Source organism: Stylophora pistillata, chromosome 9, assembly GCF_964205215.1.
Source record: "Stylophora pistillata chromosome 9, jaStyPist1.2, whole genome shotgun sequence".
NCBI classification, from domain to species: domain Eukaryota; kingdom Metazoa; phylum Cnidaria; class Anthozoa; order Scleractinia; family Pocilloporidae; genus Stylophora; species Stylophora pistillata.
The window spans coordinates 29879335-29907330 of NC_142527.1; the positions used below are offsets into that span (position 1 = coordinate 29879335).

Genomic DNA, 27996 nt, shown 5'->3' on the forward strand with positions numbered 1-27996 from the left:
TCGAACTATCATTGTATGTGCTATTTATGTATTCCTTTTCACACTTCCATCGATTGGAAACCAATAATTTCGCTTTCAAATAATAAATATTTCAGCAGTAAAAAGAATGACGTTATAGAACATCGACTAAAAAACAAACGGAATTCATGGCTGTCCTCTAGGCCTTAACCAAGAGTTCAAAACTATAAGTCAGTATCCGTTATATACGTTCGTCTGCAGAGTTCTTTAATCTTGTTTAAGTGGAAAATATAGATGCGTTGATATCGATTGCGGCACTTATAGCTCTTATGACGATGCACTCATGGCGATGAAGGATATTGGACGCGGTTAGCTGATTATTTTCACTATTCAGGATGAGTTATTGCGAGTCTCTTCGCTTCTTCATTTAGTTTCAACTTCCAAAAATCACCGTTTCTCAGTAATTTGAATTATCCGTAACTAGCTCAAACTCTAGCAGTCTTGAACTGATTCGAATTGATAAGGTACCTAAATGAAAAGTGGTGAAGGTTGTCAGTTTTGTCTTGTTTGATATATGTTTGAGCTACCAATGTCTGCTTACTGAACCGTAAGGTGTTTGTGCTTGTCGGTCTTTGTTATTGCGCTCCCCAGTACTGTGATTAAAACTGTTCAAACTTTAGGATCGGAAATCTGCTTTCCTTTGTTTCTCACATTCATTACCGAAAACACCATTTACTGGATCAAAACCATCTCGCTATATTCGATTAAAAGTGTTAAATCTGACACATAGAGCAATTCTTTCGGATTTGTCATGACGAAAGATCAGAAATATATATAGAAATATATCTATCAAATCGACGCGCTCCCCTTACATTGAATTAAGAAATTGTTTTGCGGGTATAAATCCGTCCAAGGGCTTACGGCGACGACAAAATCCAACTGCCTTTCGTAGAGCAGGAATTTTCCCCTATTACTGGCCGCTTTGAAAACGAAATTTGAAACCCATTTCTGTAATTGTATTTTTATGACGTTCGACTATAATTTAAAGAAACGCTTGCCATCAATTTTATAACGCTTACCTGACAAAAGAAAGGTTTAATTTCACATATTTACTTTTACTTCTCTTGAAAACCAAGCAGCGACGATCATCTTCCGATCGACAGTGTTTTGGAAAACATTCAAAACATCACTTTAAGTTCCCTTTTCAAACGCAAGCAACCGTGACAGATCAGCCATTAGCCAATAGATTTTGCCTTAGGAAAAAAAAAATGATTGTTTTGCACTTCATGTCACGGCAGGTTTTTCTGAGAAACAGAGCGACGAATTCCGAGAAAACAAATTGTTTCTTCTTAAGTTACTTAATCAGTTTTAAAATAATTTTCTCATAGTAGTTCCTTTGTACAATCATAGTTCAAATTTTTTCCGAGATACACAATGTCTCGCAATTGTCGGTGTTCAGTATTTTTTTTAAGAGTTTTGAGTCTGGTAATTTATTCAGTAAAAAAAAAAAAAAATTTCTAGACGTGTCTTGTCGACGCAAGGGCTCACGATAAGTTTGGACTTCGAGAATGGAAGTGACAAACCAAACAGACAATCGCTTTTTACCTCAACATAAATCCAGTGTTCTACTGGTGTAATAACTGATAGTTGAGCAGTTTACTTCGGCGCCTATTCTTGCGCAAATCTCGAGTAGGAATAGAGTTGGATCGGCGAGAAAATTCGCAATTCTCGCCGCTATCAGTAAAATCCATGTTTAGACAGGTCACGGAAAAGACGAGGCTACGACAATTACCTTCGAGCGATGTTGTGTTGCAAAGAGAGTATTCAAAGCTTTTTGTAAAGGAACCTTTATAGAATAGCGAATGCAACTTTTGAGATTAAAACTAACGCACCTTTCGCCTTGTTGTATTTTCAGGTGTTCGTCAGCGTCTTGAACTGTTTTAAATAAGCGGTTTTAGCGAGTTTTGATGGTGTACGTGCTGCTGGCAGGAGAAAGGTACGATGCACCTATGAAATACTGCTTCTTCGGAGTGCTCGTCACTCTAGGCAAAAAAAATACATGTTTGAAAATAACTTCCGACCGTAATTCCTTCATGAACCCAACGAAGAAGCGATGAAGTTGCTTATCGATTCAGTCGTAAGACAATTAGCCGTCAAAATAGCCCGATTGAGTTTGCATAAGATGTCTAGTGACCGACATTGGCCTGACGGGGGTAGACAGCGGCGTACTGGACCCGGAAACAGACCCTCGACTGCTTATCGACGGCTTTAGATCTCACAGTTTTCCTCAAGCGATCAAGTCTATTATTTATGGCCATGGCTGACAAAGAGAATTCAAGAAGGGTTGATTTCATGTAACTAAGACACTGAACGACGAAATCTTTACCATGTCACGCTTTCGTTTCTCTTTCGAGTAAGTTTTGCTACTTCCATGGAAGGGATGTTGGTTTTACTGTGGCATGAATTATTGTTCTCGATATTATAACATAAAAGAGTAAGGACACTTCTTTTACTCTTTTTTTTGGGGGGGGGGGGTTATTATAATTTTTATTTATTAATTTTGCAACAAAAGCTTATTAATAGCAGGCCTCCTGATCAACAACCGGGTTGAATGCAACAAGGAATTTGTAAAACTAAAGCCGGCAAATAGAAGAGACTGAGACGGGAAAAGTAAATATTTGATCCAGGCCTGGCATTTTGCGCTCGGAGGATCAGTATTTTTCTCTTTCTCCCCTTTGTGGTCTGACTATGCAAACTTATGCAGACTAATCAATCGATCGATTTGTCAGCGAAAATTACCGAGTTACCGGTCAGTGATCCGCATGATCGACGAACTAAAAGTACTGGAGGCAAGACGTGGTCAGTGCTTTCCAGATAGCGACAACTATAAGTTAACACTTCCTTAGGGAGAGCATCGGTAAGAGTGAAGCAAGAAAAAGGATATAAAAATTCAAATCTCGGCCCTCTTAATCATAGCTTCTGTTACTTTTCAATTATTGGCAGATTATAGTTGAGTTACTGAAATTTAAGACGATAACGAGAAACAGACGTATGCAAGTTATGGTTGGCCTTCAAATGGGTGTTAGCCGCAGGAAAAAATACAGTAGTTAGGGACGTCCACTTGAATGACAATTCTCCATTTGAAGTGTATGGTGGAAAGATTTGCTTGATATAATTTCACCAAGGTGTCTTTTCTCTTGAAATGATGAGATCATTTGTTTCAGTATTGGAGTTCTAATGGGTGTCCGCTGACTGGTAACTCGGTTATTGCTCTGTGAGTAGATTTATGTAACAAGTTTAAATGCTATTTGTTCTACAAAAATTTAAGCTGTTATAGTGGTCATGACTCTCTCTAGAATCTAATTATTCGAGATAACATTTCTACGAAGAGGAAAATGCGTTAAGTGTCCACATTGCAGCTATTTGACCGCCAGCAGTTCTACTGTGATGTGACTGAACCTTTGAATGATTACGTGCGCCTGACAGCTTTGCAAAAGATATGGTTTCTGATTGGTTCAGGCCTCGATGACATATTGACCTCCTTCCTTGTAGATGTTGAGGTTTTTCAAAGTGGAAACTGTGATCTTCTCGGGCTGTTTGTTCTAACGAGAGAGTAAAATGATTTTGTATTTAGAAACGAAACGGGGCTCCTTATGTCGCGGAATTAACCACAGAAATCAAGTCATGATAATACCGTTGGGTGAGCTTGTTTTAGTCTATTAAAGATTACGTAAATCCTAAACACAAATATACGAATAAAGGTGGTAAATTTCTCAAGAGACTATGGTGCTGCGTCGGTGGGTGAGTATAAAAAGATAATTTTGTTTTATCAACTGCGTTGATTATATAAATTTTGCACCGTAATGAGTTTCAAAGCTGACGTCTCGAGCGTTACCCTTCATCAGAGCGAACCACTGATCTGAACTCTTAGATAATAATAGAGCAGATTTTAATTTTTCTTTTTATCTTACCCCTGCATTTCTCTTTCGAGGTCTCTTCATTTGACTTTTTCCCAAGTCGGTTCCTGGTTTCACATCCTCAATAGTCTCGTAAATATTTTCAGGTTCCTCGGTTGCGGCTGGCTGGATCTCGGCGGTGCTTGCGTCTGGTTTGGTTTTCTCTGCTTGCTTAACGAAATCTTTTCGACCCTAAAGAATATCAGTTAGTAATACACCAGTTAAAATTAAAAATTTTGAGGTCTGCACAACCTCAATTCCACTCAACTGTTTCTTCCCTTTAGTGAAGGCAGGGATCTTTATTCGTGCACAAAATAAGCCTACAGACTCGGCTATGTCAAATCCTCTGTCTGCAAGGATTACATCCCCAGGAAGTAAGTTTTCAGGCAAACCACTTTCCTCGGTAAGGTGTTTATCGCTGACTCTTCCACCCCAGCCATCTGAAATAAAGGCTACTCTGCCTTGAGGTGTAATTCCAATGAGGTACTTAACTGTATTGTGGTGCTTGTAGGATGAATACGTCTGAGCACGGGCAAGGGGATTTGAGGCTCTGTCTAAAAGTATTTCGAAACAGTCAATTATTACTACACAACCAGGGCAGTGTTTGCGAAAATCCATTGGGAGGGTCTTTAGTAATTGTTCTCTTTCTGGCCAGTAAATCAAAAGGTTGAGTCTCATGAATAGTACATCAAGAACATTAAAAAAAGGCCTTGATATAGTTGTTTCACGTACTCCTCCAAATCTATAGGCCAAATCTTTGCCAGACAAGCTCAGCCGAAGTCTTATTAGAGTTAGCATAAGTCTTTGGAAGGGACTCAAGGTACATTTGGCTGATTGTGACAGATATGGTAAAACAAAGTTGTAAATGCAATACAACAAGTTCCAGCTAGGTAGACCAGTGTAAAACAAGACTTTTTCGTTGTTGTCTCGAAACCCACTTTCATCTAGAGAGACTTCCCTTAGTTGTTCTCTAACCTTCGAGTTATCTTCTCTCAGAGACTTGATTTCAGCTTCTAAAGCCTGGATATCGCTTGAACTTGTATCAGTCTGAGTTTCACAAGATTTTAGAGAAGTTTCACTTGTTTCTGTAGTTGATTCGTTGATACCAGTCGCGGTAACACAATCTGTGGCCTCCACAGGTTCCTCTTGTAGAAATTCAGTTAGATTCTGAAGCTCAAGTAGCGCTTGTGCACCTTCTGATTTTCTCCTTTTCTCCTTTATCAAATCATAACGATCTTTCCTTTTTCCATCCACATTCTTGACGGAGTTATGGCCAAGGTTTAAACTAGGAGCCCAATCGGCATCTTCGGTATCGTAGAGATCTGTTGGTTGCCCTGGCGGTAAACAAACTAGAAGCTAGACGAACTGCAAGCTACTAAACAAACTAGAAGCTGCAGATACCAAAAGTAAACAATCGCTATGGATTCAACACCACTATAAATGAAATACTTGTACCCTTAAGACCTATATTGGTTAGTTTGAAAATTATGCGGTAAATTATTGTAGCGTTTTACCTGATACGAAGTGATCACTACAAACACGAGCGTTCGAATACTTGTCTGGAGTCAGGTCTTCACGTTTGATCCTCTTTACCCACTCGCTTTGGCGTTGTTTTTGAAGCAATTTTAAATTATCTCCGACATTACTTTTGACAGTAGGTATTCTAAAGAAACGCTTGTCTTTGTTACGATTTGAACGGTTAGAACAGCCAAATACGGCACAAAAGTTGACCATGATTGACATCTCTGCGTATATTTCTTTCGATCTATCACGCTAGGTTGTCCTCCAGATGAAAATTGTCACGTGATCCTAAATCGCCAGTGACGTCATGTGCAAGGGGTCTATAGTGCCATCCGAGCCTCTATGCCACGTGATCTGGCCGAAAATGATCAGCCAATCGGTTTCAAGGAGAAAATCGCGTCTGGTGCTTAATAGTCGTCCTCTCTACCGTATGCATGACATTTATAGGATTTTCTGTGTCAGTTTCAGCTCGGATGACATTATTAACCATTTCCCTACCATGTATGAATACGTCCTATGTCTTGTCATGCAACGACCGAAGAAGTGTAGATATATATGTCCTCAAATAAAAAACATTGCCGAGAGCCCGGTTGTTTGCGATGGTTTGAATGAATAATTATACCCGGTTATTCATTGATTAAATCCAATATGGCTACTGGCTGGAGAGGTTGTCTGGCGGTGGTGGGGAAGGGGGATAAAAATGGTTTAGTTATAACTTGAGTTATCACCTTACTGGTTATTCTTTTAAAATCTTTTGATTTGTATAACTGTCAACTTTTGATTATTTAGAATACTAAAGTCAGCGGCAAGAAGCGGTTAAAATCCGTTTCCATCTATTCCTACATTTTAAACACATACTCGGCTTCGTTGATTGAGTGGAAAGTGCGTTACTTTCACTAGAGATGGGTCCTGCTGCACGACTGGATGCCTTTTATCGTACAGCTTGTTCTATACTCATTCTACAGCGTGTATGGCTTGTCTATATGTGCTTTATTGATAGCTCGCTACGGCAACGGAACGTTTTTCATCGTTTCTAACCATCTCGCTTCTCGAGGTGAGTCTTCGTTTAGTTTTAGACAGAATGTGGAAAGTGACCCAACAATTTCACTGATTTGTATTTCATCCTAAGCAAATATGTACATTATTTCAAAACTGCGTAGAAGTAAGAGTTCACGATCGAGCTTTAATTAAGTGGTAATTGATTATCCCAAGCTCACACGTATGTAGTATGTCAGTTTTTTCAAGGTGGAAGGAAACAGTTTTCCGAGACACATACCGACTATATTGAAAGCGCTCAAAAACCAACTTTCCCTCGTGGCAGTCGAATCAATTTTACACGCACGTTGACCAAAGGGTTGAAGTTTGAAATAGTGGGTGTTGCATGGCAATCGCAATTGTTATGCATACTAATGTTATGAGGAAATCCAGTAGAACAGTTTGTCGGGACGGTCTCAGACATATTTCGATAGATTTTGACAACTTCAGCATTTTCTTTTTTAAGATAAGGGCTTGCTGCTGAGTGAAGTTTTACAACTTAAATTTAGCCGTTCCAGAACTATGATGCCGCCAATTTTACAGTAGATTTAACTACTTAGGCATGATACTGTTTTATGGAAAGAGCTCGAAATGAAGTTCTGTTCGATGGATTCTATTTGTTTATCATAGGACAAATTTTCAACATGTTCTCAGCCATTGTGCTAAATTTTAAAATGTTTTCTTTTGTTAAGGAGAAACTGCGGCGTCGCGAATTAAGAGTATTTTCAACACAAATATTTATCGGACCCTAATTTGAGCTTAAGTAAGTTTACCTCGAAAATGCTTCCACATAATTTTTAAAAAAGAGCTCTACGAGAAATACAGCGTATATGCAACAATTCAGATGCATTTTTTTTTTCGGCTACAGGCCGAGAAATATTATCCTTTTTAGTCTCATCTTCTTTGTATTACATCCGTGGTATGGAGTTGACAGCTTTTGCCTTTTTCCTTTGTTCCACTGACAAAGTCGTCAAATCGTGTCAATTATATATGTATCCATTTCTTGTGGGCTAGTTTTCATACAACCTTTTCCAATGGACAGTCACTTGCGTAACAGGCCATACAAAACCCGTTTGATAACGTATTTAAAATATGGTATTTACAGGAAAAAATTTGTAAGGCATCTCGGGATCCATCTACTTTTTACGCTTTTTACGTTGTCCTTTAGATCTGCCGCCTTTTCTGCTTTTATTTGGCATTTCTTTAATGGGGATGAGTTCGTTTTCTTCTTCCTGGTCTTCGTCCTGCAATCCTTCTCCTCTTTCCCCTGGTTCACTATCTTCATTCTCAGTAGAGATGGATTCTTTTTTTGCTAAGAATAAAACAAATCTCTTGTAATTATAGCTTAGCCGCGGTCTTGGTTTTCATAGAAGAACAGATTTAAACACTCAAAGAACTTATGTCACCCAGGCACTTGTTAACTTTCGAGGTGTCATAAAAATACGGGGAAAGTACGACGCTTCCGAGCCAGTGTCCTCCATTGGGCTAATCCGCAAGTTACAGTTGGTATTTTGTCACCTGGATCGTATGGACGGAGGTTCATATAGCAAGTTATTGATATTACCTTTGACAAGGAGCCTAGGAGGATCTAGAAATAGCTCTGAATCCTGTATGCCGTGAAATGTTTTAACGTCAATACCCTAGCAGCGTGTAGCTTTTCAAAAAACATCCAGGCAACACATGAAGTGTCTACAGCCTTGAGTGTTAAAGACCTATAAGTGATTTTGTATCTTTTTTCGCACCACAATATGACTTGAGAAAATTTTCTAGAGTCGATTTTTTTGATGTCAGGTGAAACGTAATCCAGACGCATACCCTAAGTTTATGTTTGTCGCGATTACCTTGTTGCACGATCTTTTCTGTCTCTTGAAGAGTGATTTCAAGCTCTTTTACCGCCTCTGGAAGTAAGCGGACTTTTTCCAATATCCAAGAAGACTCTATGTTCTGTACTTGGCTCTTCACTTTAGAGAGACTTGTCTCTAAGCGTTCCATATCCCATCCAATACCAGACAAGGAAGGATCCTCTAGCCCTTTGCGCAGATGTGCTTCTCTCGCAAGTAAGGGACAGACTTTTGACAAATACAGATCTTTATAAAGGTTGAAAACCTTCTCCTTCTCCAAATGTGCACGGGAATTTCTATGGGCCTCTGGATTCTCTATCTCATTGCCTAACGACGCCATTTCTCCAGTTGGTTCGGAAACTAGAAAAATCGATGAGAGAGCAAATATGAAACGGTCATACTTTTGGCAGATTTCTTTGTGATCATAATCCATAAATTTGAACCAATTGAGCATTATTCAAGATTGATGAGCAAATCTTCCATTATGTTGTGATCTTTCGCCCCAAGCTATCACGCTTATGACCAAATATCTCAACAAAACCTACAACCACCGCTTCAGCATTGTTTTTTGAATTAGCATGATACGATTATCAGTAAATGGTATATCACTGGTGTTTCTGGTGTTTTCCTTGAACCAACTCGATTGACACGAGCCAATAAACCCTAAAGAGGTTTGCATGGGGACGAAATATTAGGTAATTTTTTTAATCAAAATAGACTTTACCGACTACCTTTGCTGTCTTCGTCCATCATTTGGGTCTCGTCAGTTGAAGATTTGAAACTAACCCTACATATTCCACATGCAGATGCGTCGACCTTAAATTGGAAAAAATGTTCCTCAAAGACATCATTTTCCAAATTCGTTTGTTCCTCCTTGGACTGGGACCTCTCTAGCGTTTTAGCGGGTAACACTTCTACTTTCGCTTCGATTTCTTCTTCTTGGATTGTGGTAGCGCTCACTTCTCTTCGCATGTTTTCTTTCTCTTTAATCTCTTCTTCTGTATAAACCACATCCATGCTCTCCTCCGTAACTTCCGCCCCGATTAAATTCAAATGTTCCTTTTCTTTAGACGTTTTCCCTTCATGTTGCTCCTGTTTCAATTCGTCACGTATGTGAGACAAGTTTGCGTCAAATGTCCCGGGGTAAGTCGCTGGATTGCATGCTTCATCGTAACAAAGTTCCTCTTTATTCCAGCGCAGATCATATAGTTCTTCGGCCCTACTTCTCAGGAACTTCTTGAAAATTGAAACCACATCACAACGCCCTTGCACATCTTTAATTTCTTCTAAAACTGTTTTAATACGGCTAGTCAACTGTGGGTTGGACCTGATACGAAGCGCTCTTCTCAGCATTATTTCTTCCGACTGAATGGAAATTCCTTTTCCACAGTTGCACAACATGGTAAGGAAAAGCACTAGGGTTCTCTCTGCTTCTCCGGAGTCACAGTACGACGGACTTTCATCAGAGTCAAGGGCGTCCCCTACAACATCAAACCAATGGGCTTCCTCGCCACATGTCAGCCTCACTATGTGGTCTAGAATAGACCGAGCAGCTTTAGACAGTCTAATTTGGCTGGTTACCTGTGCACAATTTCTCTCCACTGCTTGATACAAAGTAAATTTTCCTGTCCCAGCTCCTACAATTAAATTGTCCCAGAACCTTACCATCGTGAGGTAACTGGCTGGTAGACAAACTGGATATCGATGCTCCTTACACAACTGGCAGTACAAAGCAAGGCAAGCCGTCAGTTGATGTTCTAAGATCATAATGGTGTTGGCAATAGATGGATAAATCATTTTGCTTCGCTTTGCTGTTAGAGTGAGGAAACGTCTGATGATCAGATGAGCAGCATTTTCCACATCGCCATCAACATACAGTTTCTTCTTTCCATCCTCCCACCACTGCAAGTAGCTCTCGTAACGCCCATGCCGTATTTTTACCATTCCATTCTTTGATAACAAATCATTTATGGAACTAAATTGTGGGTTCCTTGTCTCCTTTTCGAACTCTTTTTCCTCTTCACAAATCCACTTTACCATAGAATTCGTTGCGCCGATTAGCTGCAAAAACGATGACACCTTAAGAAAGTTGTCAGTGTCTGACCGACGTGACTCTTCGGACTTTTCTTTCCACAGAACGTGTGCGAACTTTGAAATGCGCTTGGTGACCAGTTTTGTCCTATTTAGATGGGGAACATTTTCTGGTGTAAGATGGTATCCTCGATAACCAGACGTGGGAAACAAGAAGTCATAGAATCGTTCACAAGAGCGAAACTTCTTAAACTTTGAGAAATTTAAGGGGTGGGCATCTTGCTGTTCTTTCTCTGAGGTCGTCCCCGACATGAAGGATTCAACGACTGATTCCAGATAGATCAAATGGAATAACGCAAGGAAGCGGGTCTTGAAGAGCTCTTCAGAATCTTCATGCAGATATTCACAACTAGGATTGTTGCAGGTTGATTCCATTTCAATTTTTGTGCACAGAGAATTCCTGGAAAAGGTTACCTCAAGCATCGTGCAAATCAAGTTTACGAGCTTAGCACAATCGTTAATCAAGACCCGACTAATTTTCTGGTGTGCTTCAGAGGTCTCTATCGTCGCGTCAATGTTAGAAGTGCTGCTTTCATCATGGATCTTAGGATCAAGCTTGGCGTACCGCCCTCCACATTTACAAAAGTATCTCTTCTTTTCTGCAACATCAGTTTTAAAAAGTCCAAAGAATTCTTCACACTTCGAGACTTCAATGCGTTGCGCCGCGGTCAATTTCCAGGCTGGCATGTACAAAAGATGAATAATTTGTAATACTCTCTCCAAGGCTCTCACAGCCAACCATTGATGGAAGGTTTTTGGAGGTGCACAGTCTGTTGTCTTGAGCAACTCCGTGATACTTTCTACTTCCCCGCACGGATTCTTACACTTGTCAAACAATCTTCCCGCCTCCTGGAACTTCTGAATGTCATCGGAAAATCTTCCTAGCAACAACAGAGCTTCCGCTTGGCCATTCAGGTCATCACAAGCTTTATACTTCTCAATAGCTTTTTTAAGAAAAGCAGGACTTTTTTCGTTTTTCTTGGTAGTGCGAACAAGAGATATCATACAATCGGCAGCAAATTTGGGATCAGTAGAATACCTTTCAGCTTCCTCAAATTTCCCTGCATCTTTTAAAAGCCGAGCAGCTTCATCCCTTCTCCCGTCATCATCCAAAGCTCTCGCTGCCTCAATAAGACATCCGCGTTTCTTCAAGAATGTTATACGATCGGTGATAGATGGAAGGTATCGAAGGACCTCGCCCATTTGGTTTTTCTCCCCTCTTTTGAAATGTTGGTCTGCCAGTTGGTGACGTAGCCTCTCCACTGTACGGGTTGATCTTGGGGGAATTATGCCTTGTTTTCCTTCTAAGTCACCGCTCGATGCCAGGATATTATAGCGTTCGAGGGCTCTCAGTGCCTCTTCAAACATGCCTGCACGGAAAAAGACTTCGATGGCCTCCGCGTAGTTGTTTTGTGCTTCGTAACATCTGCTTGCTTCCTTGTGAAGTCTTACTTTCTTAAAGTGACGAGCAGCGTCCTGAAACTACCAAATAACGAAAATACGGAGTAAGGAGAAAATATCAATAGCGGCGAACCAGAATCGAAAATCAGCATTGACACAATATAAATAGGTAGTGTTAGAGAACCTGAAAGATGTTACTTTAATAAAACAGAACATTCCCTAGCTTTGCATCAATTTACCACGAACAAAATTCACTAATTCATTCGTATCATTAACCTTTCCTGTTTTCTCGTACAGTCTAGCCAAAAGGGTCCACTCTTGGGCGTTATTTAGACAAATCTCGGCCTCATCATACATGCTGCATCTCAGGAAGCTTTCTCCAGCCCTGAGGAATTCATCCTTCATTCGCTGACGATTTGTGGTACGCAATTTGATGGCTTCTTCCACTTGTTGGTGTGCTTGGCTTTTCTGAACCCAAGTATCATCTCCAGCAAACTCAAAGCACTGTACAGCAGCTCTCCACAATCTGTGTTTGTAGAAACGCATACCACCCTTTCGCCACTCCTCCGGCGTTGACCGAGCAGCAAACATGCTGGACAGCTCACCAGATCCAGCTTCATGATCTCCCATTGTTACAACATTAACAAGGCCACGTTTCTGGAAGAACTCAAACATGGGTGCTCTAGACTCGTTGTCTTCGTCAAAGAACCAGACGTTTACTCTGGCTCGAGTGATGGCTGTGTATAAATACTTGAGCTCAGAATTGAGAACCTTGTGCTTGTCCGAATCAAATTCAAGGGGACGCGAAGATTCTACTATAACGCCGTCCTCTGTAATTTCAACCAGACCAGTCGAACTAGAAACATTAGCAAGTCCTTCATCTCTCATAAAACTGGCGACAACTCTCCATTCTTTCCTTGCCTGCGGCATAAGATACAAGGTATGTTTCTTTGGTCAAAAAAATGCTTAGGATGCCTCAACTACCGTTTGTGAAGCGCTTTTAATCGACTACTTACTTCTTGAAAGGAGTTTTGAAAAAAAAATTAATCATTTCTTCTTGCTGTTGAGTATGCATTCATCATTTCCTCGGTCCAATACTTATAACTGACCGATAGGGCATAAGACTGCTGATGGTAGCTTTCCGCACCTTTGAAAACATCTACAACCTGCTGAACTATCTCTTTTCTGACGCCTTTTGACAATGAAGATTATATTTTTGTATCGATAATTTACGAGAGCTTGATATTTTACCTGAGAATCCTGAAAGAAATTGTAAATCAAGACGTCATCAAACTCAAGTCCCTTGGCCTCGTAGATGGTCATGACAAGTCCATGTCTCAGTTCATCCGGCAACGCATCTCTCGCCTCATTTGACGACACAAGAACCACCTGGTGAGCACCAAACTCAATTCTTGAAGATTGCCGCTGATTTCCTTGAAGAATCATTGCCAAGTCTGTAGGACTGCAGGACTCCAGAAGGACCGGCCGGGGTCCTTCAAAAAGTCCTTCATCCTTTTGCAATCTGTCAAACGACTCAGGAAAATATTTCAGCAACAAATCTACGACGCTGGAGGCAAGGCGCAGAATTCCCGCGTGTGATCGATAATTGTGCGTCAGTTGATATAGCTTTTTTGGGACTCTAATGAAGTTATTCTGGTCATCAGTGATGCCTGCTGCCCTCCTGGCGTGATGAAACAAAGACTTTAAATCACTAAAGCGGAAAGAAATTCCCCTCATAATGCTCTGTGCTGTATCACCAGTAAAAAATAGTTGATTTGGGTAGCGACAGCAACGAATCAACACAGACAACTCTGCTTGTGTAAAATCTTGGGTTTCATCTACATAGAACTGATGAACAGACCATTCAGCTGCACCTATGTCTTCAAGACGCTTGTGAATGCTGAACACCACGTCTGCCTCATCAAACATTCGTTTTGAGGATCGCTGTCGATCATAAACTCGATAGAGATCGTAGACTACCTTTCTGTCTGCAGTGAAATTCGGAGCCTTTTTCTTTCCGAGGGACTCGTAATCTTGAAGTGAGAGCTCTCCATTTTCGCTCAACAGGGCTTCGGCAGAACCTTTTATGAAAGACCGTATTTCGGTCCACACTAAAGTGGGATGGTAATCAACCTTCTCTTTCGAAACTTTTTTCATTTTTGGCCATAACTCAGCTAGGAAAACAGGGTAAGTGATTTCCCTTCTGGGGTCTTTGTCTCCGTTAATGGAACTTTCTTTTCCTTTATGCTTCGTTTCTACGCTAGCATGTTGTGTTCCAGCGACCTCCTCGTGTTCTTCTTCGTGATCACTTTCGTCGTCTGATTCTGTGGCTGGAATGAACTGTAAATGACTATCTTCCTCTCCCCAGCCATCAATTTTCCGAAGCAAGCTTCCATCGTCAGCGCGTTTAAAGAAGGTTTTTCCAGGAAGAGATGCATCTAACATAAGAAGCCAGTCCTTTGAATTCACGAAAAGGGGCCACGCTTCTTCAGCAATGCTCTGAATCTTTGCAGGAAGAGATTGGTCTTCAAATGGTACACGATGTTGTGCTGCTGGGCAAGCACGGCATAGCTCCTTGAAATTCTTCTCAACTTCGCTGCAGAGAACATTGTTCTTTGTAATAAAGATCTGATGTAGATGTTCATACATCTCAGGTTGCTTCTTTTCTTCGTGGTCGCTGTCTTCAAGCCGGCTTTCTGTCCTTGGAGGACAATAGTTTGATTGTGTCACTTGATCGTCATTTTGTGACGCACAAGCTGAAACTGAATACGACAAAGCATCGGATTTTTGACATTCTGGAGATACAGATGCTCGTAGTTCACTACGTACAGCTTGGTTTGCATCCTGCTCAATTCTACTTTGTAATGTTTCATTGTCTTCGGAACATTGACCAGTCTCCAATGAAGGGGGCAGATATCGAGGTATGTGGGGGCCAGCAGTTTCAGCACGTTCCCAGTAACTTTGAAACTGGTCCCATAGGCGGTAGAGGCAACAAGTAGTTTTTCCCGTACCACTTCGACCAAGAAGAATGATAGGCATCGGAGGATCTGGGCGGAGGTTAACGATGGCATGCTCGAGTTCAGTTATTTTGAAAGGAAAGTCGATCTTAGAAGAAATGTCGCTTTCTAGAACGGTTTTCACGAGAGCGGTGCTGAATGAGTAAAACTTGAGAATGTGATATTCTTGCTCATTGGCACTCGCAGGTGGAAAGAATACTTGAGGAAAATTGTCATCAATGGTTGACTTCTTCGGTGCGCTTTTCTTGGCTCGTGGATTTCCTTTTTGCTCCGAATCACCAATCTCTGCATACTTGTTGGGAAGACACTCGGAAGTTAAGGCGCTATTGCCCCCAGATTCTAGCGGAATGCCTTTGAGTTTCCTCTTTACGATACAATCCATTCCCCTGTCATGTGACTTGACAATGAGGTCTATAGAGCGCTGAAGTTTGTCGTGGTCTAACACAATGTCCCACACCCGAATAATATCTGAATAGATTCGACCCTCAGAAGTCTCCTTCTTCAAGCGGAGCTCGGGATCTTCGCTGCATCGACCAGAAAAAGCGATTGTTCTTTCCCAAATGATTCGTTGACCTTTCGTTAACTTTGATTCGTAAAGTTCGATGTCCTTCTTCTTTGCTTCACCTTCGAGTCTCTTGCAGAGTGTCTTACTCCATCTGCCATTCGCTAGCATGCGAATTTTATCGATTATACGTCTCCTCGTAGAAAATCCAACTCTTCTGCTTCTCATAATCTTCCAAACTCGATCAGTACAATCCACTTCCCAAGGAAGATCCTCAAAAGGAGATTTGGAGTCGATTTCTTTTTCTGTATCATTATCACCGGGGATCTCATTATCACCATCACCTCGATCATCAACTACGGTTTCCTCGTTCACCACTGCGTCGCTGTTACTCTCCACTGCATGAGGGCTCCCTGGAGGCTCATTGAATATCTCGATATCATCGTGCTCTTCGTTTGTATCCATGGGAACAAATGCGGAGAGAGGCTTTATCTCACCGATGAGGATGGTAATATTTTCTCTCCTTTGCATTCGCAGCTGTTGTTTTTCATCTATCTTCCAAACGTTGCCGTTTTGAGGAGTGTTATTGGCTTCTGTTGTCGCTTTTTCTTCACTACTAAGCGAAACTTCTCTCCCTTCTGTACCTGTTACCTGACGTTCTTCATCATGTTGTTCATTAGACACGTTTTCAGGGATGTTTTCTTGGGTTACAGACACAGACGAATTCAACTTGTGGCGTTCTAATGCTGTACTTAACATCTTATGGCGAGGATCACGACACGGAACCTTTTGAATGGCAGATTCCTTCTTCTTGTTAAGGAGACTGGGGTTTACATTGGCTTCTCGAAGTATTCGGATTGCGTCACACTTTTTTGACAGAGCATTCTTACCAATGCATGCAATGTGATAAAGGGTGTTGCCTTCTGTGTCTTGGACACACTGAACCTCGGGGAGTGTAGACTTCACCATTGCTTTTAAGAATTCAAGCGTCCCTAACAAATTGATAATAAGAAGCATTACTCAGGATTAAGGTCTAATTCAGAATAAAAGTTGAAGTCCCGTCTGCTCTCTTTATTTTTCTCAGTAATATGACACCAGCTTTAGTCTACTGTTCTGTTGCAATTGCACCTAAATTGTAGAATCCCACTGCCTCTCTAGACGATTACTGTAACATCAATTCCAGATAAATTACCATTCTTCTGAAGACCACTCCTCAATGCTTGGTGAATTATGGGCTTCCCGTCTTTACTGATTACACAAGGGTTGGCTCCAGTCTGCACCAATTTTTCCACAAGGGGTAAGTTTGGCAGTCTCATAGCTTCATCTAAAGGTACTGCATCGGATTCGTTAATGGCATTTGCTGAGGCTCCATGCTTGAGGAGGACTGATACTAAAATGAGTCGCTCGGGCACATTAGAACAAATGATTTCTCCAAGTGGGACACTCGATGCGTCGATGCCAGTCGCCAGTCCTCCATTTCCTACTGATTGCGACGCTGTTCCTCCTCCACCGAGATACAGGATTTTCAGTTTATGCCAATCCTTCTTCTTTATCACCTCGCTCACTAGCTTTTCCAGCAGTTTGTTGGGCACAGGGGCCGTTAGAGCTGATGTTCCCTCTAAGAGAAAGGATTTACCATTTAGTTTCAACTCAATCAAAATAAGGCTACCCATCTGCATCTTTCCACTCGTAAAAAGATGTTCTCATTTAGAAAGCGACGTTTTTGGTTCTTCTACATCACGAAATGATATTTTTGCATGCAATGTTCATTTTTAATCTTTACCTTTAAGACTGGCAGCAGTAGCCAAAGCGTCACACAAAAGTCTATAAATGAAGTTCTCATCTGTTGTTCTCTTTAGGCATTCGTTCGCCGCATGCATCGCCTCTTTTTTCCTTTTTAACGCCTGGAAACACTTATGTTGGTGTAGATAAACCTGTTGAAAAGGATGCTTGTTGTAAATTTGATTTTGTCTTTCATGTAAAAGGAATGGGAAATGTGCAGTTACTACTGATGGGATACCTACCTCAGACATTTCTGGGCACATCTTTGATGCATTCACTGCATCTTCCAAACCGCTTTGGAAGTTATCCAACTGCTGGAAAGCCTCTGAACGTCGGCACAGCAGATGTGAAAAGGTCTCTTTTGAATCAGCTGGAGTGTACTTTAAGGCCTGATTCAAGTAGTCAATGGAGAGGTTGTAATCACTTAGGTGGAAGGTTTGGTCGGCTCGTCCTCCCCATCTCTTTGCTTCTTCCTTTTAATAAGAATTTCAACGAGTCAGCTCATTTTATTCGAAGAAATTATTCATTAAGATATGTATGTCAGCCACTACGGACGAAAAGTATTATCTTAGATACATTGTAATCTGCGATGGAGTGCTCACTGAAAAAAGGAATACCTCCGATTTCACTGGCTGTAACTTAAAGCACTCCTTTCCTGCGTCGATACATTTTTCGTGCTCGGTCCCAATGAAGTAGGCCTCTGCCAGCGCATGATATATCTGTGCTCTAATAGTCTTGTCTTTGGTGGAATCCGAAAGGTATAGAGACATATTGAGCAGCATCACAGCCTTTTTACTGTCATTGGCGTCTACTGTTCTGCGACCGAGTTGAAGCCATTGCTTAGGTTGACCCTATGAAGTTTCAAGACACATCGTAGTCCTTTAAAGTCAATTGAGTACAATAACTACTAAATACTGGCTTGCAAATTATTATCGAAGAGTAATTTCACACCTCTCTGTTAATGAAAATCCCATTGCCAACTATGCAGGCTGGATCGGCATTGTTCCTCAACAAAGTCACAGCTAGAGGAAAGTTCATCATTTCCATGGCAGCCAAAAGGGGAGGCTTGGCACAATTCCGTAATCCGTTCACGGAGGCGTTGTGTTGAAGAAGAGATTTGACAAGGCTGTGGACATCTTTAACATCCGACTTGATGAGAAGGTCGAGAGGCACACTTGAAGCATCGCATTCACTTTCAATAGCCAGTCCTCTAGATGCTGGGCTTGAGGCGCTACCAAGATATAGAAATCTCAGTTTCTTCCATTCTTTCTTTTCGGATGCGTCCTTTACCAGAAATTGTAACACGCTGGATGACAGAGTGCAAGTAATCTGTGATTCTCCACCTATAATAAGGGTCAATGGAATACTGGTTATCCTTAGAGCGTAGCTAACTCCAGCTTTCTATTTGAAAACTTTGAAGTTTGTAAACGTTGATATGTTAGTGGAAAATAAGGATCTCCCTTTCCGATGCCTGCGCACAGTCCTAGTGTTGTAAAATGAGGAAAGTATCCTTTACCAATCTCAGTATAACTAGCAGGTTCTCACATCTACCGTTTCATTAAATGATGAAAAATGGAGCAGGAAAGGTTTTCTATGAACAGATTACCAACCTTCTGTGAGCATAGCAGTTGTAATCACATCTATTGCAGTTATATGCTTCTCTTTGTCGTTAAGAGCGTGTGTGTGTGCTTTACAAAACGCCTTCAGAGCTTCTTGAGTTTTGTTTAAATTTCGAAGGCATGCTCCCTGACGCGAATAACCCTGGAAATAATGTTGGCAGCAGCTATAATTTTCATTGCAGAATAGTCATACAAGACTGTTTTATTTTATTATACATTAATCTGACACTTTTTTACGCCTTAGAATATGTTAGTGTAAGGAATTACTCGAAGGTTCTTGTCTATCGGGCACTGTTGTTGACGTGAGCATGATATTATAACTTGTATATTTAGCAATTATTCCACGAGCGCGCGTTGGATATGAGATGATTATAGCCAACTTGGCACTAAGCACCTCGTTGGCTATCTATCATCTCATATCCAACGCGCGCTCGTGGAATAACTGTTTTATTAAAAACGCCCCCAAGATATTAGACAAATCTCAACAAATCTTAAATTGTTTAGCTCCCTTTTAATTTCAAGCTGACGCGTACGTTTACCATATTTGTAGATTATGGTATATTGGCTCATATACCATAATGGCTAAGCCAATAAAAAGTCTTGACTTGCATTATCCAATGATCCAGTTTTTAATAAATATACATAAAAAAAGTAGACTTCCACTCTCATGAACACATTCTTTGATATATAGGGTTCCACTAGACGGCACATTTTGGATGATGATTAGCTAATAACTAGACAAATGTTATTCTCAGTTATTACGTGGTGGTGCTCGTTTTGCTACTGGTGTCATGTGCGCGCTATAGCCTTACGCCAGAAAACTGACACGCTTCTTGAGTCTTTTTTGCAGTTATGTAACAGATTAAAGATGACTTAATGATGATTGTTATGAGCGAAAGTGATCCAGTCTAGTAAGATAACGCATGGTACAATTTGGCGATAGGTAAACTGTGGGGCTAAAAAGGCTTAGAGTCTAAAGTCATCTTAATTGATACATAAGCCATGAAAGATGCCACACACGTCACTGCTTAGTGTTCGGCGCCTGAGTTCCGAAGTGTGTTGGCAAGGAGAGAGGTTGATGGGTGCTCTTGGATCTCCCTTAAAGTACTTGTCCTCTGTGAGTGCACTATCAAAACTCTAGCGGCTCTGTTGACTGTTTTTGATGGAAAGATAAGTACGTGCGTACGTACTTTGAACGAGCTCTACGAGCTCCATGACGCTATGTGGGTAAATAAAGTATTGATTGATTGAAATAAAACTAGTTGCTTACTCTGAACCACTTTGGATTCATTTTAATGCATTCTTTTGCGTCTTCCAAAGCTTCGTCGAACTTCTGTAAGTGGTTAAGCGCTAGACAGCGGTTGCTTAGAAGAGAGGCCATCAGCTCAATCTTTGATGTTGGTGTGAATTCCAAGGCAACTGTGTAATACCCAGCCATTAGGTCGTATTTTCTTTCTTTGTTTAACTCGTTTCCCCAGCTCTTCCACTGTGTAGCTTTATCCTTTACAGAATAATCATAAACAAATTGAATAGATAATTAGACAGTTACCGATTGATAGAGGCACAGATAGAAAAAGATAGAATGATAGATTAGATAGTATTAAGCAGACTTGTTTACCCAATAGGGTCCATTAAATGCAATCTGATGTCGTAGAGAATTTTTAAAGGAATTTTATTTCATGTTCTTGTTTTATGATTAGGAACCTGCTTTGAACTATTCATTGTACAGTATTAAATATCGTAGAGTGCTAGTAGGCTTAAAAAAACAAAGTCAAACAGCAAATATAGCATAAAATTTTACCTCATTTTTGTATTCTTTGTGAAAAGCTTTTTTCAATTTGCGCCCCGTGCGAAGACAATCTTCAAAGGCCTTTTCTTGGAAGTACAATTCACAACGAGTTTGCAACGTTTTACGCTGCTCGTCTGTCGTGTTTTCTTCTTGCGGCAAAGAGAGTTTAAATGATTCGATGGCTTTGCTGTTATCTCCTTTTTCCATTGCTTTTTTCGCATCCTCTTTAAATTTCCTCTGAAATAAACAGACAAAGAATGACCGAACAAATCCTTCAGATTAAGCTCTTTAGTTATTTCAGCACCATTAAAATTGAACGACTCTGTTACCGTTAAAGTGCACCTAAACCTCAAGTTTTTATTTCGCTTCACGAAATAAGCGTATTTTTTGGAGTATTTCTGTGCAAAAGTTTTTTTAATCGCTCAAATCTTCAATTTTCTGTGCCCAGTCAAAATACTGAAAATCGGCCGCCATCTTGGCTCACGACCGAGTTTAAAGAGGAATGGTTCTAGCGGGTAATGTGACGTCAAATCGAAAACACGAAAGTCTGCATTTCACGCATTTTCACTTGTTTGAGAAGGTTGTCGTCGATATTGTCCGAAATATGCCGACTAGGTGTGTTGTATGAGGAATGTATGAAGCGCGATACCCTCTTGCAAAGTTCGTACGTTGTTACATCCTCCTACAACACACTTAGTCGGCATATTTTCGGACAATATCGACTACAACCTTCCCAAACAAGTGACAATGTGTGAAATGCAGACTTTCGTGTTCTTGATTTGACGTCACATTACCCGCTAGAACCATTCCTTTTTAAGCTCGGTCGTGAGCCAAGATGGCGGCCGATTTTCCGTATTTTGACTGGGCACAGAAAATTGAGGATTTGAGCAAATAAAAAAATGTTTGCACAGAAATACTCCAAAAAATACGCATATTTCGTTCAGCGAAAAAAATTGGGGTTTAGGTACACTGTAACGATCTTCCACATCTTTTGTACTCTTTCAACCCTTCGTTTCTCAAAGTAACAAAGTTAATCGATGAATCCTTTTTGCAACTTAATTATCTGTCAAGGTGTGGGGTGATTGGAAAATCGTTAAATGTGGCATAATTGTTTGGTTTCTCGAGTTTCCATTTACATGAAGAAAAAGCTGACCAAAACTTGGAGACTCACGATTGAGCGACCAATTCTTCTACAATCGATCTAGTTATCTATTCTGGAAAACAGGAGGCCATATTTTGGAACGGCTAACTCAAGTATAGTTCGCACTGCCACGGGTTTTTACTAAACAATAATCTGAAAATGGTGATTTTCCTAAAAATCATGTATTTCGAACTATCGTTGTATGTGCTATTTATGTATTCCTTTTTACACTTCCATCGATTGGAAACCAATAATTTCGCTTTCAAATAATAAATATTTCAGCAGTAAAAAAAATGAAGGTATAGAACATCGACAAAAAAACAAACGCAATTCATAGCTGTCCTCTAGGCCTTAACCAAGAGTTCAAACTATAAGTCAGTATCCGTTATATGCGTTCGTCTGCAGAGTTCTTTTATCTTCTTTAAGTGGAAAATATAGATGCGTTGATATCGATTGCGGCACTTATAGCTCTTATGGCGATGCACTCATGGTGATGAAGGATATTGTACGCGGTTAGCTGATTATTTTCAATATTCAGGAGGAGTTATTGCGAGTCTCTTCGCTTCTTCATTTAGTTTGAACTTCCAAAAATCACCGTTTCTCAGTAATTTTAATTATCTAACTAGCGCAAGCGTTGATCAAACTCTAGCAGTCTTGAACTGATTCGAATTGATGAGGTAGCTAAATGAAAAGCGGTGAAGGTTGTCAGTTTTATCTTGTTTGATATATCTTTGAGCTACCAATGTCTGCTTACTTAAGCGTACGGTGTTTGTGCTTGTCGGTCTTTGTTATTGCGCTGCCCAGTACTGTGATTAAAACTGTTATGGACTTTAGGATCGGAAATCTGCTCGCCTTTGTTTCTCACATTCATTACCGAAAACACCATTTACTGGATCAAAACCATCTCGTTATATTCGATTAAAAGTGTTAAATCTGACACTTACAGAGCAATTCTTTCGGATTTGTCATGACGAAGGATCAGAAATAAATATAGAAATATATATATCAAATCGACGCGCTCCCCTTACATTGAATTAAGAAATTTTTTTGCGGCTACAAATCCGTCCAAGGGCTTACGGCGACGACAGAATCCAACTGCCTTTCGTAGGGCAGGAATTTTCCCCTATTACTGGCCGCTTTGAAACGCAATGTGAAACCCATTTCTGTAATTGTATTTTTATGACGTTCGACTATAATTTAAAGAAACACTTGCCATGAATTTTATAACGCTTACCTGACAGTAGAAAGGTTTAAGTTCACATATTTATATTCTCTTCTCTCGAAAACCAAGCAGCGACGATCATCTTCCGATCGACAGTGTTTTGGGAAACATTCAAAACATCACTTTAAGTTCCCTTTTTAAACGCAAGTGACCGTGACAGATCAGCCATTAGCCAATAGATTTTGTCTTAGGAAAAAAAAAAATGATTGTTTTGCACTTCATGTCACGGCAGGTTTTTCTGAGAAACAGAACGACGAGTTCCGAGAAAAAAATTGTTTCTTCTTAAGTGACTTAATCAGTTTTAAACTGATAATTTTCTCATAGTAGTTCCTTTGTACAATCATAGTTCAAATTTTTTCCGAGATACACAATGTGTCGCAATTGTCAGTGTTCAGTATTTTTTTAAGAGTTTTGAGTCTTTGGTAATTCATTCAGTAAAAAAAAAAAAAAAAAAACAGTGAAAAATACGTATGATGCACTGAGACACTGAACGACGAAATCTTTACCATATCACGCTGTCGTTTCTCTTTCGAGTAAGTTTTGCTACTTCCATGGAAGGGATGTATTTAATAAACGTATTTAATACCGCAGTTCAAAATATATGAACTTCATATATACATTGTAAGTGAAAAAAGCGTTGTTTAGAAATTTCTAGACGTGTCTTGTCGACGCAAGGGCTCACGATAAGTTTTGACTTCGAGAATGAAAGTGACAAACCAAACAGAGGATCGCTTTTTAGCTCAACATAAATCCAGTGTTCTACTGGTGCAAGAACTGACAGTTGAGAAGTTAACTTCGGCGCCTATTCTTGCGCAAATCTCAAGTAGGAATAGAGATGGATGGGCGAGAAAATTCGCAATTCTCGCGCTGCAGATTAGATCCGCTATCAGTAAAATCCATGTTTAGACAGGTCACGGAAAAGACAAGGCAACGACGATTACCTGCGAGCGATGTTGTGTTGCAAAGATAGTATTCAAAGCCTTTTGTATAGGAACCTTTTTAGAATAGCGAATGCAACTTTTGAGATTAAAACTAACGTACCTTTTGCCTTGTTGTATTTTCAGATATTCGTCAGCGTCTTGAACTGTTTTAAATAAGCGGTTTTAGCGAGTTTTGATGGTGTACGTGCTGCTGGCAAGAGAAAGGTACGATTCACATATGAAACACTGCTTCTTCGGAGTGCTCGTTACTCTAGGCAAAAAAAAAATACATGTTTGAAAATAACTTCCGACCACACTTCGTTCATGACCCCAACGAAGAAGCGATGAAGTTGCTTATCGATTCACTCGTAAGACAATTAGCCGTCAAAATAGCCCGATTGAGTTTGCTTAAGATGTCTGGTGACCAATATTGGCCTGACGGGGGTAGACAGCAGCCTACTGGACCCGGAAACAGACCCTTGATTGCTTATCGACGGCTTTAGATCTCACAGTTCACCCCAACAATCAGGTCTATTATTTATGGCCATGGCTGACAAAGAGAATTCAAGAAAGGTTGATTTCATGTAACTGAGACACTGAACGACGAAATCTTTACCATATCATGCTTTCGTTTCTCTTTCGAGTAAGTTTTGCAACTTCCATGGAAGGGATGTTGGTTTTACTGTGGCATGAATTATTGTTCTCGATATTACAACATAAAAGAGTAAGGACACTTCTTTTACTCTTTTTTTTTGGGGGGGGGGGTTATTATAATTTTTATATATTAATTTTGCAACAAAAGCTTATTAATAGCAGGCCTCCTGATCAACAAACGGGTTGAATGCAACAAGGAATTTGTAAAACTAAAGCCGGCAAATAGAAGAGACTGAGAAGGGAAAAGTAAATATTTGATCCAGGCCTGGCATTTTTCGCTCGGAGAATCAGTATTTTTCTCTTTCTCCCCTTTGTGGTCTGACTATGCAAACTTATGCAGACTAATCAATCGATCGATTTGTCAGCGAAAATTACCGAGCTACCGGTCAGTGAACCGCATGATCGACGAGCTAAAAGTACTGGAGGCAAGACGTGGTCAGTGCTTTCCAGATAGCGACAACTATAAGTGAACACTTCCTTCATTTCCTTAGGGAGATCTTCGGTAAGAGTGAAGCAAGAAAAAGGATATAAAAATTCAAATCTCGGCCCTCTTAATCATAGCTCCTGTTACTTTTCAATTATTGGCAGATTATAGTTGAGTTACTGAAATTTAAGACGATAACAAGAAACAGACGTATGCAAGTTATGGTTGGCCTTCAAATGGGTGTTAACCGCAGGAAAAAATACAGTAGTTAGGGACGTCCACTTGAATGACTATTCTCCATTTCAACTGTATGGTGGAAAGATTTGCTTGATATAACTTCACCAAGGTGTCTTTTCTCTTGAAATGATGGGATCATTTGTTTCAATATTGGAATTCTAATGGGTGTCCGCTGACTGGTAACTCGGTTATTGCTCTGTGAGCAGATTTATGTAACAAGTTTAAATGCTATTTGTTCTACAAAAATTTAAGCTGTTATAGTGGTCATGACTCTCTCTAGAATCTAATTATTCGAGATAACATTTCTACGAAGAGGAAAATGCGTTAAGTGTCCACATTGCATCTATTTGACCGCCGGCAGTTCTACTGTGATGTGACTGAATCTTTGAATGATTACGTGCGCCTGACAGCTTTGCAAAAGATATGTTTTCTGATTGGTTCAGGCCTCGATGACATATTGACCTCCTTCCTGTAGATGTTGAGGTTTTTCAAAGTGGAAACTGTGATCATTTTCTCGGGCTGTTTGTTCTAACGAGAGAGTGAAATGATTTTGTATTTAGAAACGAAACGGGGCTCCTTATGTCGCGGAATTAACCATAGAAATCAAGTCATTATAATACCGTTGGGTCACCTTGTTTTAGTCGATTAAAGATTACGTAAGTCCTAAACACAAATATAGGAATAAAGCTGGTAAGTTTTTTAAGAGACTATGGTGCTGCGTCGGTGGGTAAATATAAAAAGATACTTTTGTTTTATCAACTGCGTTGATTATATAAATTTTGCACCGTAAAGGGTTTCAAAGCTGACGTCTCGAGCGTTACCCTTCATCAGAGCGAACCACTGATCTGAACTCTTAGATAATAACAGAGCAGATTTTAATTTTTCTTTTTATCTTACCCCTGCATTTTTCTTTCGAGGTCTTTTCATTTGACTTCAAGTCGGTTCCTGGTTTCACATCCTCAATAGTCTCGTAAATATTTTCAGGTTCCTCGGTTGCTGCTGGCTGGATCTCGGCGGTGCTTGCGTCTGGTTTGGCTTTCTCTACTTGCTTAACGAAATCTTTTCGACCCTTAAGAATATCAGTTAGTAATACACCAGTTAAAATTCAAAATTTGAACAAACAAATTGAAAAGTTATGATGATCACGGTTCACTCATTTCCACAGCTCTCTTGGTCTAGCACAAAATCATTGATTGTTTTTGTTCGAGCGTTGATCGCACTATCAAATCTGGCAGATTGTCGTCGGGAGCCCAAATAGTAACTGCCGACTACTCGGAGAACTCTTGTTTTATCAGGGAGAGCAAAAATACAGTCATTGGTTTCGGTTGTACGAGGAATAGACAATAACGATACTGAACGCTTGGTTAAATTGCTATCCCTCGGGTAACTGTTGACAAAAGAGCTCACACTATTCCCCGGGTTGCGTTGTTGCCTGTGGATTAAGTTCCTAGTACAAGCCTTGGGTCTGTTTACGATTAATTTTTAATTTCTTTAGATTTTTTTTTTTACGCGCTTTCTATTTTACGGACCAACACTCAAGGTCTTAAAATAACTGAGAAGAATATGCTTCCTATCTGTAACATCAAGAAATGGTTAGATATTCTAGTCTTCTCGGATAGGGACGAATAAATGGAGGTCCCGTCTCCTGCAGGGTTAGGGGTAGGAGACGTTAATTTCCCACGCACGAGTATACTGTGTGATGGATGTCCTCCCCTGGGGTGGGTTGGGTGGGTGCTTACAGGGCCGTTCTGAAAAGCACTTCTGTGAGAACGCACCCTGTCTAAAGATTATTATCTATCTATCTATCTATCTATTATATCATACTCTTAAAGCGTCACATGGTGTGACTTTTTATATAATAAAGGAAAATTTTTCACAACAGGCTTCTTCTTTTTAGCTCTCAGCTATTAATTCAGTAGGGGAGACAGTTTCTTTGAGAAATAAGAAAAGAACTCTGTTACACCCTAACATCAGTGTGCATATTCTCCATACTGTTCTCCACACACTTTCTAAGGTGCTGACAAGGAGAATTTGTTTAACAATCAAGAGCTTCTTTAGTTCCTTGTAACTTTCTATATTCTCATGGCTTTAATAATTAATTAATAATTAACAATAATAATAATAGATTGATAATAATAATTAATAATCAATAAATAATTCAGGGTGATACTGTCGGGAGAAATCAGATATTAGTCACTCTTAGGGTTTAAAGGACTAACACAACTGTTTTGTTCATTTGTAATTATTTACAAATAATCTTTGTTTTTTTTTATTTATGTGCCTTGTTATACCGCCCTGAGTAGTCCAGTAAAGCTTACCTCTCTTCCAAAGACAAACATGGCTATGGCCTGAAATGAATCGGAAAAAAGGTTGGCGATTGCAACCTTACTATGCGGAGCTCGTTGATAATTAATAGGAGTTGGCACTACTATCAGCACGAAAGTGTGCTCTTACAAAGCATTAATGCTGCTTTGTGATATTTGAAAATGAAAAGTAAAATAGGTAGGAAGGAAATGAATAGAATGAAGAAAACATGGATAACAGAGGAAGAAATTGGAATGATGAAAAGTCACCGCAATGAGTTCCTGTTCAACAGGACTTGATGATTCCGGAGCGATGCTTGTTGATAGAAGGTGATAAAATGAAAAGAAGAAGAAGAAAAGGATGGATGGATGGATGGAAAGAAAGAGGTTAAAGGATTATAAGAATGTAAAATGACGTGTGGTTCACCTGCAAGACAACGAAGGTTGTCAAGACATACTGTTCCATGAATCGCTCCTTCTCGACAGCTTGATAGGCAAATGTACAAGTCAGACCGAAAAAAGCCAGAAAGATGGCGTCCTTGATCACGCGGAATCTGCCAAGAAAGAAAGTCAGTTTGCTGAT

The 27996-nt window shown here is 40.1% G+C and overlaps 4 protein-coding genes across 9 annotated transcripts in view; all 4 read right to left on the reverse strand.

The window, feature by feature from the left end:
- Nucleotides 1-24003, reverse strand: part of LOC111338137 (TPR and ankyrin repeat-containing protein 1) — a 47645-nt gene extending 23642 nt beyond the window's left edge. Inside the window, exon 1 of one of the 4 annotated variants that reach the window (XM_088733614.1) lies at nucleotides 23917-24003. The gene's annotated coding sequence lies outside the window, so the exon portion shown is untranslated. Of the gene's footprint in view, nucleotides 1-1037; nucleotides 1193-1850; nucleotides 2082-22887; nucleotides 22965-23916 lie in introns of those variants that run through there. The other 3 variants (XM_088733613.1, XM_022944570.2, XM_022944577.2) reach the window with 3 other exon arrangements.
- Nucleotides 2471-27983, reverse strand: LOC148724231 (uncharacterized). The gene is made up of 4 exons (XM_088733618.1): nucleotides 27841-27983; nucleotides 27429-27458; nucleotides 3930-4106; nucleotides 2471-3560 (listed from the first exon to the last, which is right to left on the reverse strand). Exons 1-4 carry the CDS (start codon nucleotides 27877-27879, stop codon nucleotides 3474-3476), a joined length of 333 nt encoding a protein of 110 aa, XP_088589744.1. The 5' UTR covers nucleotides 27880-27983; the 3' UTR covers nucleotides 2471-3473.
- LOC148724232 (uncharacterized) lies at nucleotides 4251-5721 on the reverse strand. The gene is made up of 3 exons (XM_088733617.1): nucleotides 5429-5721; nucleotides 4890-5248; nucleotides 4251-4468 (listed from the first exon to the last, which is right to left on the reverse strand). Exons 1-3 carry the CDS (start codon nucleotides 5655-5657, stop codon nucleotides 4367-4369), a joined length of 690 nt encoding a protein of 229 aa, XP_088589743.1. The 5' UTR covers nucleotides 5658-5721; the 3' UTR covers nucleotides 4251-4366.
- LOC111332848 (TPR and ankyrin repeat-containing protein 1) lies at nucleotides 7134-24056 on the reverse strand. Of its 3 annotated transcripts, none has more exons than XM_022938307.2 (14): nucleotides 23917-24056; nucleotides 20525-20749; nucleotides 19994-20224; nucleotides 18715-18865; nucleotides 18056-18447; nucleotides 17722-17955; nucleotides 17347-17577; nucleotides 17106-17256; nucleotides 16515-16940; nucleotides 13055-16314; nucleotides 12080-12724; nucleotides 9043-11884; nucleotides 8312-8671; nucleotides 7134-7782 (listed from the first exon to the last, which is right to left on the reverse strand). In XM_022938307.2, the coding sequence occupies exons 2-14, from the start codon at nucleotides 20717-20719 to the stop codon at nucleotides 7607-7609; spliced, it is 9294 nt and encodes a 3097-aa protein (XP_022794042.2). In that variant the 5' UTR covers nucleotides 20720-20749; nucleotides 23917-24056; the 3' UTR covers nucleotides 7134-7606. The 3 variants fall into 3 exon arrangements, with proteins under 3 accessions (XP_022794042.2, XP_022794043.2, XP_088589742.1); XM_022938308.2 differs by lacking the exon at nucleotides 23917-24056 and adding an exon at nucleotides 22888-22995; XM_088733616.1 differs by lacking the exons at nucleotides 7134-7782; nucleotides 23917-24056 and adding an exon at nucleotides 22888-23003 and having other exon boundaries at nucleotides 8484-8671; nucleotides 9036-11884.
- Nucleotides 27984-27996: the final 13 nt, after the last annotated feature.